Source organism: Microtus ochrogaster, chromosome 7 (genome assembly GCF_000317375.1).
Source record: "Microtus ochrogaster isolate Prairie Vole_2 chromosome 7, MicOch1.0, whole genome shotgun sequence".
Classification (NCBI taxonomy): Eukaryota; Metazoa; Chordata; class Mammalia; order Rodentia; family Cricetidae; genus Microtus; species Microtus ochrogaster.
Window position 1 is genome coordinate 43,657,526 of NC_022014.1, and position 13,555 is coordinate 43,671,080.

At 50.1% G+C, this 13,555-nt stretch overlaps 1 protein-coding gene across 1 annotated transcript in view; it reads left to right on the plus strand.

Annotated features, from left to right (window-relative positions):
• The window catches only part of Ccdc69 (coiled-coil domain containing 69), a 24,584-nt gene extending 18,440 nt beyond the window's left edge, over positions 1–6,144 (plus strand). Inside the window, exons 3-7 of the mRNA XM_005350052.3 lie at positions 1,464–1,537; positions 3,030–3,131; positions 3,567–3,686; positions 4,668–4,765; positions 5,379–6,144. Coding sequence (XP_005350109.2) covers positions 1,464–1,537; positions 3,030–3,131; positions 3,567–3,686; positions 4,668–4,765; positions 5,379–5,460 — 476 coding nt within the window. The 3' untranslated portion in view covers positions 5,461–6,144. The remainder of the gene's footprint in view (positions 1–1,463; positions 1,538–3,029; positions 3,132–3,566; positions 3,687–4,667; positions 4,766–5,378) is intronic.
• Positions 6,145–13,555: the final 7,411 nt, after the last annotated feature.

Consider the following 13,555-nt stretch of genomic DNA (forward strand, 5'->3'; position numbering starts at 1 on the left):
AGAGAGAGAGAGAGAGAGAGAGAGAGAGAGAGAGAGAGAGAGAAGGTCTCACTGTATAACCTAGTATAACCTAGGCTGGCTTTGAACTCCTGGTAATCCCCTGTCTCAGCCTTCCAACTACTACAGGTGAGAATTACCTGTATCTAGCTGTAGGCTCTCTTTTCTGTGACTCTGGTGCTTTGGTGCTTTGGCTGTAGTTAACTTCCTTCCCAGTCACCCCTGTGGCATTTCTCTGCCTGGTCATTGGCCATTTCTGAGTGATCAATTAGACTGTCCTGGGGATTTTCCCAAGAGGGTTTCTGGGAAGGCGGAGTGGTATCTCTCACCAGACTCATAGTGGGGTGGATGGATCTCCAGCGCCCTGCACTGCCCATCTGGGAAGACCTGGCAGGGTTCTTCCCCCTGGACCCTGCCCGTAGAGACAACCTGATAGAACTTCTTGGCCCCACTTCACAGCTGAAGCGATAAACTTTAATCACGTGTCATCGTGTCTCACCATCTCTCAGTCTTGAAGAAGGGGAGGCAGGAGGACTACAGGGATTCCTGCCACAGATGCCCTGTTCTTTTTGTGACTTTACGGCACAGCTTCGGCTGCATGCACTTCTTTCCCCTGGCCTGCTGCAGCAGGACATCATCAGGACTGCTGCAGGATCCAGGGCACCTGAGTGCCCACTGCTCCCCCAGGATAAGACCTTTCTGTTCCCCAGGGATTTGTAAAGCCCCTTGAAGGTCTCTGACTCTGGTCCTGCTTCCTTTCTGTGGCTGTGATGCAGACTGACCAGGAGCAGTTTGGAGAGGAAAGGGTTTATTTGACTTACACTTCCAGGCCATACTCCATCACTGAGGGAAATCAGACAGAAACCTGGAGACAGGACCCACGGGAGAATACTGATTGCCAGCCTGCTTCCTGGCTCTCATCTGACCATGCTCAGCCTCTTACAATAGCCCAGGCCTCCTGCCAGACCACAGTGGGCTGAGCCTCCCGTATCAATTAGTAGTCAGGGCAATGGTCCACAGGATATACCACAGGTCAATCTGACCTAAGCAGTTCCTCAATTGAGGTTCCATTTTCTTTTTCTTTTCTTTTCCTTTTTAGTTTTTCAAGACAGGGTTTTTCTGTGTAGCCCTGACTGTCCTGGAACTCACTCTGTAGACCAGGTTGGCCTCGAACACAAAGATCCACCTGCTTCTGTCTCCCAAGAGCTGGGATTAAAGGCGAGCACCACCACCATCTGGCAAGGTTCTCTCTTCTTAAGTGACTCTAGGTTGTATTTAGTTGATAATACAACCAGCACGGCTCCTGAGAGAAGATGAAGCTCCTGAAAGAGACAGATGAAGACCATTGCACAGCTCCTGGGTCCAGTGGGCCCCGGGGTGATCATCAGCACCTTGTAGACCTTAAGGAGCTTGGCAGAGGTTTTGTAGAAAGTTTTTGAGTTTATAGGGATCTCCTGTCTTCACAGCCCTGCAGACGTCAAGTGCACGGGAGAAAGACTCTTCTAGTGTCTCCGTCCAAGAGGCCAAAGCCTCATTGCAGGTGAGAAGGACCTGGTCATTTGGGTTGGGTTAGTGGGACAATGGCAAGGGGGAGCCACATGGAGCTCCAAAGCGGCCAAAATGATGCCAGTAGGTTAAGGGGGACTAGGGTGCTTATTTTTTTATATAACCTGACCAGATGGTTGGTTGAGGGGACTTGGCTTGCTATCAGGGTTGCCCTCCTTTTGTATGGCATCGCCTGTTTTGTGGGGTTTGAACGGTAATTTATTTCATTATTATTTTATGTGTAAGTTTTTGCCTATATGTGTGTGTCTTTTTTTTTGGTTTTTCGAAACAAGGTTTCTCTGTAGCTTTGGTGCTTGTCCTGGAACTAGCTCTTGTAGACCAGGCTGGCCTCGAACTCACAGAGATCTGCCTGCCTCTGCCTCCCAAGTGCTGGGATTAAAGGCATGCGCCACCGCCGCCCGGCTGTGTTGGGATGTTTTATCACATAGCAGCAGAAATGAAAGACTGTCAGAAGGATCTTGGGGATGGCATCATGAGGGTTCAGGAATGGCAGTGTCCTGAAAGCAGATGTTCAGAAAGACTTCTCAGAGGGATGGGGTCTAAGCCCGGAAGATGCTTAGGATCCTTCAGTAAAGGGAAGCCCTCAGCAGCATCAAGCTACCTGCTCAAAAGCATAGAGGAAGGGAAGAAAAGAAGGTGTCTAAGGAAGTCCAGAATTCCAGAGTTGTAGGAAGGCCAGGGGTGAGCAAGGGCCATAGGGAGGGACCGAGCCTAGGAGTATAGGAAGAGTTGGCCTCTGTCACAAAGGGAATGACTGAGAAGATCTCTGTCAGGGGAAAAGTACAGAGAATGTTCCCTGAGACTGGGGGTACGGTGTGATGCTGAGCCCCTGCACAGACAGAAGTGAAGGATGAGAACCACATAGAGCACAGCACGGCTGAGCTTTGAATGTAGGTTGACTTTGGTCTGAGATAACCATGACGTCATCCCAAGAGTGTAGGGACAGTAGTAACTCTTCTCACTACTGTGCTCAAATATGTGACAAGAAACAACTTAGGGAAGGAAGAGTTCACATTGGGTCGTGGTTTTTGAGTCATTTCATCATGATGGGAAGGTGTGGCAGCCGGTCACGTTGCACCCACGGTCAGGAAGCAGAGAAGCGATGAGCCGTGATGCTCAGCTCGCTCTGTTCTTTTTATCAGTCCAGGACCCCAGCCTATGGCATGGTGCCACCCAGAACTCAGTGAACCCGATCTAGAAACATTCTCACAGGCATCCATCTCTTGGATGATTCTAGATCCTGTCAAGTTATCAATTAATCATCCCAAGAGCCATGAAAGGCTATACAGTGAGAGGTGGGGCTGGGATGTTTCAAATCCCAGTGGCTGTGGGTTCAACCTGCTCTGCTGGGCAGTGTATGATACAGGCCAGAAGCACACTGACGGGCCCCAGTCCTTCCCTTTTAACTGATGTAAAGAGAATCACCTTGACAAGTCAAGATCTTTGCTTCCTGCTCCCTCCTCCAGAACTCCTGTGCAATGCTGGCCTCATCACAGGAGACCATCCAAGCCCAGATGAACAAGGTGGAAGGGTCCATACTTAGCCAGCTCTATAAGAACCACATCCAGGTGGGTGCAGAACCCTGGCCGGCCTTTATCCTTGGTGCTATGGGGAGGTCATGGGCAGACAAACATAGAGAACAGGCCCCAATCCTGAACCACACCCCTCACAGGAGCCCAGCAGCAAGAGGGGCCTCAATTCACACCAAGAGAGGCAGACAGATGGTGGAGCACACAGCTCTATGGGTTCAGAGGGAATTTGGGGCAACCAGCAAACCTGACGCAAGATAGTGTGTCAGCCTACCGAACCACAGCTGTGTGCCCAGCAGACACAGGCCTCCAAAAGGGCCTCTGGGAGGATGAGAGAAATGCAGCCTTGGCTGTGAAAGGGAGATCACGCCAGACCAGTGCAGTGAGCCGCTGGCAGGATAGGGAGGGGAGCAGGGGAGACCCACGTCCCTCACTACCTGCTGATTGATGGAGTCCCTCTGTGTTCTTCTCAAGGACTATGGGAGCCCCGGCCCGTTCTGGGAGCAAGAGCTCGAGAGTTTGCACCATGTTATTGAGATGAAGAATGAGCGAATCCATGAGCTGGAGAAGCAGCTCCTTCTGCTAGAGATGCTGGTCAGTGCTGGGCAGGCAGCAGGCTGCCACTTTCTGGACATTTCCAGTTCCGGCTTATCCCACACCCTGCCCCTCGCCCCTCAACCCACTCCTGACAGCTTGTCTCTGCTGTTCCTGCCAGGAGTCTGGTCTGGGTCAGGCAGCGGCTCCTTGTCACCTGACTCCTGTCTTTTCTTGGGCCCTTGGGTTGCTGTAACTAGGGCAGCACTGGGGCCCCAGCATCCCCTGCTCCTTAGAAGGGGTGGCAGCTGTCACACTGCAGGCAGGGGCTGAGGAAGGAGGTGAGGCCCATAGGTCAGGCAGGCAGAGGAGGTAGAGCTGGGGAACTGAGATCTTTCAAAGACCCAGGGCCTCAGAACCCTGGAACAATGCAGAATTGGTTTCTTTGGGATTTTATTAGATTGATTGATTTTGTGTACATATGGGTGGGCGTGTGTATGGCACGCATGCGGAAGAGGGCAGATGACAGTTTGCAAGAGTAAGTTCTCTCCTTTCACCATGCGGGTTGCTGGGATTGAAGGCAGGTTGTCCAGCATGGCAGAAAACGCCTTTTACACCCTGAGCCATTTTTCAACCTTTTTTTGTTTGTTTAAGATTTATGTGTGCACCACATGTATGCAGTACCCACAGGGGCCCGGAGAGGGTATCGGATTCCCTGCAAGAGTTACAGACAGTTATAAGAAGTCTTGAGGTGGCACTGGGAATCAAACCTGGGTCCTTGGCATGAGCAGCCAGTGCTCTTAACCACTGAGCATCTCCCCAGGCCTGGCTGAGCCAGCCTTACCAGCACTGGTTTTGTTTTTCACACTCTCCAATAGCAAAGGTCGAGTCAACTGTTTCACCTTAACTCGGGCCGTTTCCAGGCTTGCTCCATAAAGTGAAGGGCTAGCTAGAAAGAAGCAGTGTCGGGGGAGAGGCGAGGGCACCCACTGTGCCGAGTGAGTGTAACAGCTTTCCACGCTCCTTCTCGGTTTGTTTCAGAAAGAAAAAAATCTAATATTAGCCCTGAAAAACACCACCCTGCGGCAGGAGGTTGAGGACCTTCAGTTCCAAGCTGGGAACAGGCTGACCGTGTCAAGGTAGCCACCATCCCCTTTCTCCCACTCCCAACCTTCTGCCAGAACTTCCAGCTGGGCGGGACCCGGAAGAGCCTGGGGACTGGATGGACAAGTGGGCCCAGGTCCTGTCTTGGGAACATGACTCCTCTTTCCTTGGGAGTCAGGAAGTCCAGTTTCTCAACAAGAGAAAGAGGAAACAGGAAACAGTCCACCTGAGCAGGCATGCGTGGAATGAATCGGTCCTGAAGCTTTGTAAGTGAGCGCTGATGTCCCATGACATGGGCAGTTGAATACGTGACCTAGTCTCTGGTGGGACCCTGCTCTGGATCCTAAGAGCTAGATCCTGTTATCCCCGTTTGCTTATGAGGGAACTGAAACACAAACTCCAGGTCACCTAAGGTGACCCAGTGAGGTGTGAGGCTCGGCCTGGGGCCACCCAGAGCTCCACCTGTGGGGATTTGGCACTTGGTCAACAACTAGAACATCCCTCACATACAGGCAGTAAGGAGGGGAGTGATGGGGGGGGGGGACACCTTGGGAGAGTTGGTGTCGCACCCCCTCCCCACGTGCGTGCCTCAGGAATGATCCCTGAGGGAATGGTTGGTTCACGCTCCCTGCTCTGTCGGTACCACAGGCAGTTCCAGAAAGATCTACTTCAGGACCTGGAGAAGGAGTCGCAAAATGGCCACTGCTGCAGCAGACGGAGGAGCCACTGAACCGTCTGAGTCCTTGAAGCCTGTGCCTCCTCCATCTTACCCTGCCCTCTGCTGCACCTCAGAGGCCTCTGTCCTCATCATATAGACACAGGCCCTGGACCCACCGTGGCTCCCAGACTCACCACTCCCTCCAAGGTCTGTGGAGAAGTGGGCAAGACTCCATTCTTCTCCCAGGACGGACTAGGTGGGCAGGAAGAGATGTGTATAGGTAACAACACTGGTGGCGGAGGTTGGGCCACCAGCATCACCCAAGAAGTGCCTTCCCTTAGTTGGCCCAGAGAACATGCAAGTACAGTTACAGCCCCCATCTGGTACTTATGAGGCCATCCAAGACTTCTCCCATGGCAGCTGGTGCCACTTTGACCATCTGACAAAAGGGACAGTCCCCGCTCCCCGATCATCAGCTTTACAGGCAACTCACGGACCCATCCAAGTTCTTCTAACCACACCCGTAATTCTCACTCAGAGAAAAACTGTGAAAGACACCATCCAAGGAAAAGGAATACAGTATTGTTTTTGTTGAGATGGGGTCTCACCACATAGCCTAACTTTGAATTCAAAACCACCACGCCTCAGCCTCCTGGGCGCTGGGAACACACGGGGCATACGCCGCCACACCCCAGCGGGATGAAGAGCTGAATTTGCTGCCGTGCTCAGCATTGTGAATGTTTTTAAGCATGTGTAGCTGAGGTCTTAATGTGAAAATTAAATCTTTTTGTTAAAAATAAAACTTTGTTTTCACGTTCTTCTCAGTAAGGATGTATTTCATTCTGCGTTGTCTGCTGTGGTGGTGAAATTCGCTGACAAAAGCAACCGAAGGGAGGAAGGGCTGATTGCGACCCAGGGTCCCAGGGGGATAGCGTTCATCATCATAGTGGCAGGAGCATGAGGTCTGCCTGTCACGTGACGTCATCAGTCAGGAAGGAGAGCAAGGCTATTAAGCCTGAAGGCCCATCCTCAGCAACATACTTCCTCCAGCAAGGACGTGACCTGGAGGTTCTAAAACAGTCCCAAACAGGGCCACCACCCGGGGACCATGTGTTCCAATCATGTGAACCTATGGCGGACATGTCATATTCAAACTATGTTTGTCAGGACATGCTAATCCTCTTACATGCTATGTTCTTGGAAAGTGTGTCTCACTGTAGGGCAGTGGTTCTCAACCTGTGGGCCTTGGGGTCATATATCAGATATCCTGCATCTCAGCATTAGGAGGGTTGAGATGCACTGGTGTGGCATATTTAGACAGTTTCACATCCTAAGCCACCCTACAATTCTAATGGAAATACCTTGTGTAGCCGTCTTTGAACAGATCATTTTCTTTTACTGAATTTGTCAGAAGGGTCACCTCTGGTGGGCTGCAGTAAGGGTCTTATGCACTTTTTTAAAAGATGCTTGTTTTCTTTTCTGTGTCTGTGCTCATGCCTGTGTACAGGTGCCTGCAAGGGCTGTTAGCATCCAGGCACACCTTGGCCCTGCCCCTTGGGAACCTGGCACAGTGCATCAGCCCTCTGCGGGTGACAAGCAGCCTGACTGTATACAGGCTCAAAGGTCCCTTTAAGATGCAAGTCCCACCTACTCCTGCTGTCTTCCTGCTGTAAGCAGGTCTTGGCCTCTCTCCCTCTCCCTCCCTCCTCTCTCTCTCTCTCTCTACCCCCCTCCCCTTTACCCTTCTCTTAATAAATTCTACACTCAAGCTCTGTCTGCATGGCATATCTATCTCTCACCCTTGGCCCTTGCCCATTAAGGTCCCAATTCACAAGATAATCACAACTAATCGTAATGGGCCACAATTGGGGGCCAGACCCCCTGAAGCTGGAGCCAGAAGTGTGAGTCACTTGACAAGGTGCTGGGAACTGAACTCAGGGCCTTCAGAAGAGCAACAGGTGCTCTTAATTGTAGAGCCATCTCCCAAGTCTCTTTAGAAAAGAACAACTTGTGTGTGTGTGTGTGTGTGTGTGTGTGTGTGTGTGTGTGTGTGTGTGCTGGTACAGATTTATGCATGCCTGTGGAGACTGTTGCTGGGAACAGCAGGGGATGAGCAGAGAAACAGCCGTGGAGCCATGGCGGCATGGGAGGGAAGAGGCCCTGTGGAAAAGGCCAACCAAAAGTAATGTTTTTAAATGAAGGAAAAATAGTGTTTGACGACAAGTGATCTGAAACAGGCGATTGGGTGTCCATAAACGACGTCTTGGAACATGGCCACATGTGCTGTCTGTGGTTGTGTTTGTGCTGCAGCAGAAGCTTGGCTCATCCAACCTAAGACAGTGTCTGTCTTCCTCATACAGAAAGAGCATGTTGACCTTTGTTCTCAAAGTTGATGTCCATCAAAGCTTTTTTTCTTAAATGACATAGAAAGAACCTTCTCTAAGAGCAAGCCACACAGAAAAAAATGTGCAAAAATCTTTAAGCTGGGCATGGTGGCGCACTGGCGCACACCTTTAATCTCAGCACTCAGGAGGCAGAGGCAGTCAAATCTCCGTGAGTTCAAGGCCAGCCTGGTCTACAGAGTGAGTTCCAGGACAGCCAGAGCTACACAGAGAAACCCTGTCTTGAAAAACCACTGAAAAAAAAAATAAAAGAAAAAAAGAAAAACCTTAAGTACTAAGATCGAGATGTAGGACTTACCTGGCATACACAAATCCCCGGGTTTAATTCCAGCATCACATAAACCCAGTGAGATAGCACAAAACTATAATCTCAAGCATTTAGGAGGTGGAAGCAGGAGGATCAGAAGTTCAAGGTCATCCTAGATTACATAAGGAGTTTAAAGCCAGCCTGGGCTACATGAAGCTTCATCTCACACAAAAGGAAGGACATATGACATAATTCAAAGAGTTCATTTTTCTTCAGCTTTTACACTTTGCATATTTTGATGGGTTTGGTTTGGGCTCTTTGTTTTTAGATTTAGATTTTTTCTTCTCTGCACGTAAGGATGGCCTGTCCCTGGAGAATCCCTCTGGGGTTCTATTTGGGGAGACAGAGTTCCCTCTGCAGAAACACGGCAACCAGCCTGGTAAAGAGCAGCCTTAGCAAACTGAGCTCACTGCTTGCTCTGCCCCCTGCTGGCTGACCTTGCCTAGGCCAGCCCCAGGTTCCCTGTTTAAGGAAGGTTTTAGCCTCCCCAGGCTCTCGGGTTCTTTAGTGGCTGATCCCACAGGGTTGAAAGGAGATGCTGATCCCACATCTCAAAGGAGGTCCTAAGATTTGTCCAGACCACACACTCTAGCTGAGAGTTTCCAGGGGATGAGCCTCGCACAGATAGTGCCCACGTCTCCCAGATATCCAGCACGCAGGATCTGCTCAAGGCCCTGGGAAGTGAGCCTTTATGTCCTCGAGTGTGCTGTAGTCTAGCCTGTGGACGGCTGAAGGTTTTCAGAGCGCCTGTTCCTCTCTATCCCACCGAACTCTTCACGGTGTACAACTGTAGAAGAACCTATGTGATTACTCCAGGACCATTTGCCTCTGGTCCTTCCGGAGTGAGCATGTGACCCTCCAGGCTGGGCCTGGCCTGGATTACCCATGCTTGATACCCAGAGCCTTAGAAAGGCAAGAAAGGCACCTGGCACTCTGCGACCTTAAATACATATTGGTGAATGGATGGATGGATACGTGGGTGGGTAGATGGACAGGTAGATGGATGAGTGAGTGGATGGATGGATGGATGGCAAATGGCTGGATTGGGTGTTGGATGAGTGGATAGATGGTAAGTTGATCCATGGATGGATCAATGGATAGATAGGCGGATATGTAGATGAATTGATAGAATTAGAGAATGGCTAGATAGATTTATGGGGGGAATGAGTGCATGGATGGATGGATAGATGAAGGACACAGCTTCACCTTCTTTTCTAATCCCAGGATCCCCAAAGGGACCAAGGGTAGATGAGGATAAAAGGACTGGACACAGTGGTCCAGGCTACATTATGAAACTGGAAAAGTCACTCCCTTCCTGGTCTCTGGGGTAAGTCAAGGGGTGGGGAATATGTGTCTGGAGTAGAGAGCCTTGGAAATAAACCATCTTGGAAAGTCCAAGTTCTAGAAATTGATCATCAGTTATCTTTCATCTGTCATGTGTTTACTGAGTGTGTGCCAAGAATAAAATCATGGTGGGTGTGGCAGCACACACCTTTATTCCCAGCATCAGGAAGAAAGGCAGGTAGATTTCTATATGTTAGAGGCCAGCCTGGTCTATGTAGATATTTACAGGCAAGCCAGGGCTACAGAGAGAAGCAGACAAAACCAATAACAATGAACGGATCATGGTTGGGGGCTGCAGACCCCTGCCCCTTGACTTTCTTTGCCTGCCTCAGACCCTTTGCCTGCTGGAGTGAACTGAGCAAAACAGCCTGCAGCTGCTCTGAGCACGAGACCCTGATGGCAGGGGAGTGGGTTCTGTTAAAGCCTGCAGCTGAAAGATCCCGAGAGCTGGGGTGTGGCTATCAGTTAAGGATCCCTATATAAGCTTCCCTGGAGCACAATGAACTTGGCACTCTTGTATCAAGGATGATCCGTGTCCCCATGTCTCTGTCTGTCTGTGTGCGTGTGTTTTTGAGTCTCCGGCTTAGTTCCTGGCTCACGTACCATCCCATCCCATAGTGCAGGCACTACAGATCATGAAGAAAGCAGACATTAATGATAGTAGCTAGTCAGGAATGCTGCACACAGGCTTAGGAGCACTTTTACTTTTTGTAATGTACTCTGTGTGCTCATGTATATTTGTGTGTGTGTGTGTGCGCGCGCGTGCGTGCACGCGCGTGTGCGAGGGCCAGAGAACAACCTTGAATGTCATCCTCAGGAATGGCATCCAGTGCCATTGAGACAGGGTCTCTTGTTGGTCTGAAGCTCACGGTTGGGCTAGCCTGGCTGGCCATCCAGTCCTAGGGATCCTCCCATCTCTGCCTCCTCCGCACTGGGATCACATCTGGATTTTATTGTGGGTTCTGAGGATTAAGCTGAAGTTCTCATGCTTGTAAGGCAGGCACGTTATCCACCAGGCTGTCTCCCAGCCTAGAAGAACTTTTACCCCATGCACAGGACATTTTAGGGAGATGTAATCCTTCACTAGACCTTCGAGGGTACTGTGGTATCTTGGAATCCCAAAGAGGGGATCTCAGAGTCATAGAATCTTAGGAGATTCTTAAAGGAATAAACTGAAACCTTATAATGTTTAAAACTCCAGCCTTAATACAGGAAGACAAGAGGAACCTAAGACAGAACTCATCCCATGTTCCCACTACGTAGACAAAGATGTAAAGTCAAAAAGCCCAGCCGAACTCTCACCCACCTCCCGTTATGAAGAGACCAGACTCTACTCATTCAGTGAACAAGAACAGCAACATGCAGCAGTGTGCTGGGGGCCACCTGCAATCCCAGCACTGGGAGGGGGAGGATTAGGAGTTCAGTGCTTATGTTTAGTCTCGTTGCCAAGAGCTGGTTGGTGCTAGATGCTGGTGCTGCTGAATCCCTCAGAAAAGAGTCAACAAATGCCCTATGGGTGATTAGTTACTGTTCTATGACTGTGACGAGACACCATGACCAAAGTAACTCTTATGAAAGAAAGCATTTAACTGGGAGCTTGTTTACAGTTCTAGAAAGTTAGCCCATGTTATCATGGTGGGCAGTAGCTGAGAGCTTTACATACTGATCCACATGCAACAGGAAGAGACAGAGAGAGAAAAAGACATACATACAGACAGGCAGACGGACAGACAGCCAGAGACTGGGACTGGCATGGGCTTTTGAAACCCCAAAGCCCGCCCCTAGTGATACACCTCCTCCAATGAGGCCACAACTCCTAATCCTTTCTGAACAATTCCACTAACTGGGGAGCAAACACTTAAGCCTGTGAGCCTATGGGAGAGGTGCATTCCATTCAGAACACCACACTTGGCTAGACTATGGTAGAACCAGAAACCCAGAGGTTTTCTATTGATTTGCTTATTATTTCAAAGGCTACTACCCTGCCAACATCCCCTTACTTTTGACAGGGTCTCACATACACTATAACTCAAACTTACTGCATAGCTGAGGATGACCTCCTGCCTCCACCTCTCCAGTGGTAGCAATAGGAGCCTGTGTCACCATGTCTGATTTATGCTGGGGATCAAACCCAGGACCTCTTGTATGCTAGCCAAGCATTAAACCAACAGAGCTACATCTCTGCTCTAGCAGAAGTCTTGGGAACAGTGCTGCAAACCACTGGTCCAAGTCTTTTGTGCTCTGGTGCAGGGAGAAGCCAGAGCCTTTAAGGCTATCAGCCAACACAACACATCTCCAGCCTACTACAGGGGCAATAAGACTCTGGCTTCATCCAGCTCCTCTTCCAAGATACATTTCTGGATTTCTATAGCATTGAATGACATACAGATGTTTCCAGATGTCCTTTTTTAAACAACTCTCCAACACATCCTCCCTATATGGATGGTTTTGTGGTTTATATTTTGATGCAAAACTTCCTGCATCCCAAGACTGGCCTTATCTTTTCATCTTTGCGAGAGATAGCCTTGAACTCTTGATCCTCCTGCCTCCACCTCCCAAGTGCTGGGATTAGAGATGTGTAGAATCACACCCTGTTTATGGCAGTGCTGGGGATTGAGCCCAGGGTTTCATGCAAGATAGATGAGCCCTCTACAAACTGAGCTGTATCCCTAGTCCCTGATCATCCTGGCATTTCTCTCTTTACTGCCACCATTTCGAGTCAACCCATGGATGGGGCATCAATTGCAGCTCTGAAGGCCACTCATTTTTAGAGGACCTTTGCTAGGCTGTTGCTGCAATCGAGGAGCAGGAACATTGCCACATCTCTGGAGAGATCCCAAAACCAGTGATTGCATCCAGAGCCTTGCTTAGGCTCGAATCATGCCACCAAGCAGGGGATGCGTGGCATCTGGAAGAAGTGTCCTCAGAAGGCTTGCCAAAGGGAAAGAGACTGAAGAAATCAACTCCCTGTGGCTGAGCTGGCAAGTGACTTCACCCTGAGTGGGACTGGGGCTGGCACTGCCGAGCTCCTGAACGTGGCTCCTGAACGTGGCTCCTGAACGTGGCTCCTGAACGTGGCTCCTGAACGTGGCTCCTGAACATGGTTACTGGGGAACTAAGTGTAAGAACTGGATAACGCCAGAGCAGGAGCACAGAACTGAAGGCGATGCGAAGGGAAGGAAACTGTAAAACCAAAAAGAAAATCGCCAGCCCAGACATGGTGGCCCCGTGCTTGCAATCTCACCATTTCGGGAGGCTGAAGCAAGAAAATCATGTTGAGTACCAGGCTAGCCTGAGCTATGTGGCAAGAATAAGATTCTGTCTCAAGAGAAATAACAGAGAAAGAAATTCACAAGGAAGGGTGCAGCCAACCTGCAGACCTCAGCGGATTTCAAGAGTGCTGGAACCTGACAGCACTCAGACGACATGGTGATGTGTTACTGATGTCTCGGCGCGGGGGTTCGCGGAAGGAGATGGAGAGTAAAGACTGGCCTAGGCAGCATAGATGACACCCTGCCTAGAAAACAAACAAACCCAACCCTTTCCAGGACTGGAGAGATGACTCGGCAATTAAGAGCACTGGCTGGTCTACCGGAGGACCCAGGTAAATAGTCCCAGAACTCATAGGACAGCTGGTAAGTAGTTCCAGTTCCGGACTATCCAATGCCCTCTTCTGGCCTCCATGGACACTGCATGCGAATAGTAAACAGAAACTCTTTAAGGCAAAGCATAGATACACATAAAATAAGAATAAACCTGGGAGCCAGGAGTGGTGGTGCACGCTTTTAATTCCAGCACTCAGAAGGCAGAGACAGGTGGAGCTCCGTGAGTTCAAGACCAGCCTGGTCTACAAAGAAAGCCCTTTCCAGGACAGCCAGCAACCAGGTCTGCTACACAGAGGACCCCTGTTTGGGAGGGAAGGGTGGGGGTGGAATTCAGAGGGCTAGACCCCGAAATCCCATCAACTCTCTTTAAGAGAGAGATGTTCACAAAGCGGTAGCTGCTTACCGTAAATCTAGTATGCATTGATTATTATTAGGGAGCATTTCGCCGGGCGATGGTGGCGCACGCCTTTAATCCCAGCACTCGGGAGGCAGAGGCAGGCGGATCTCTG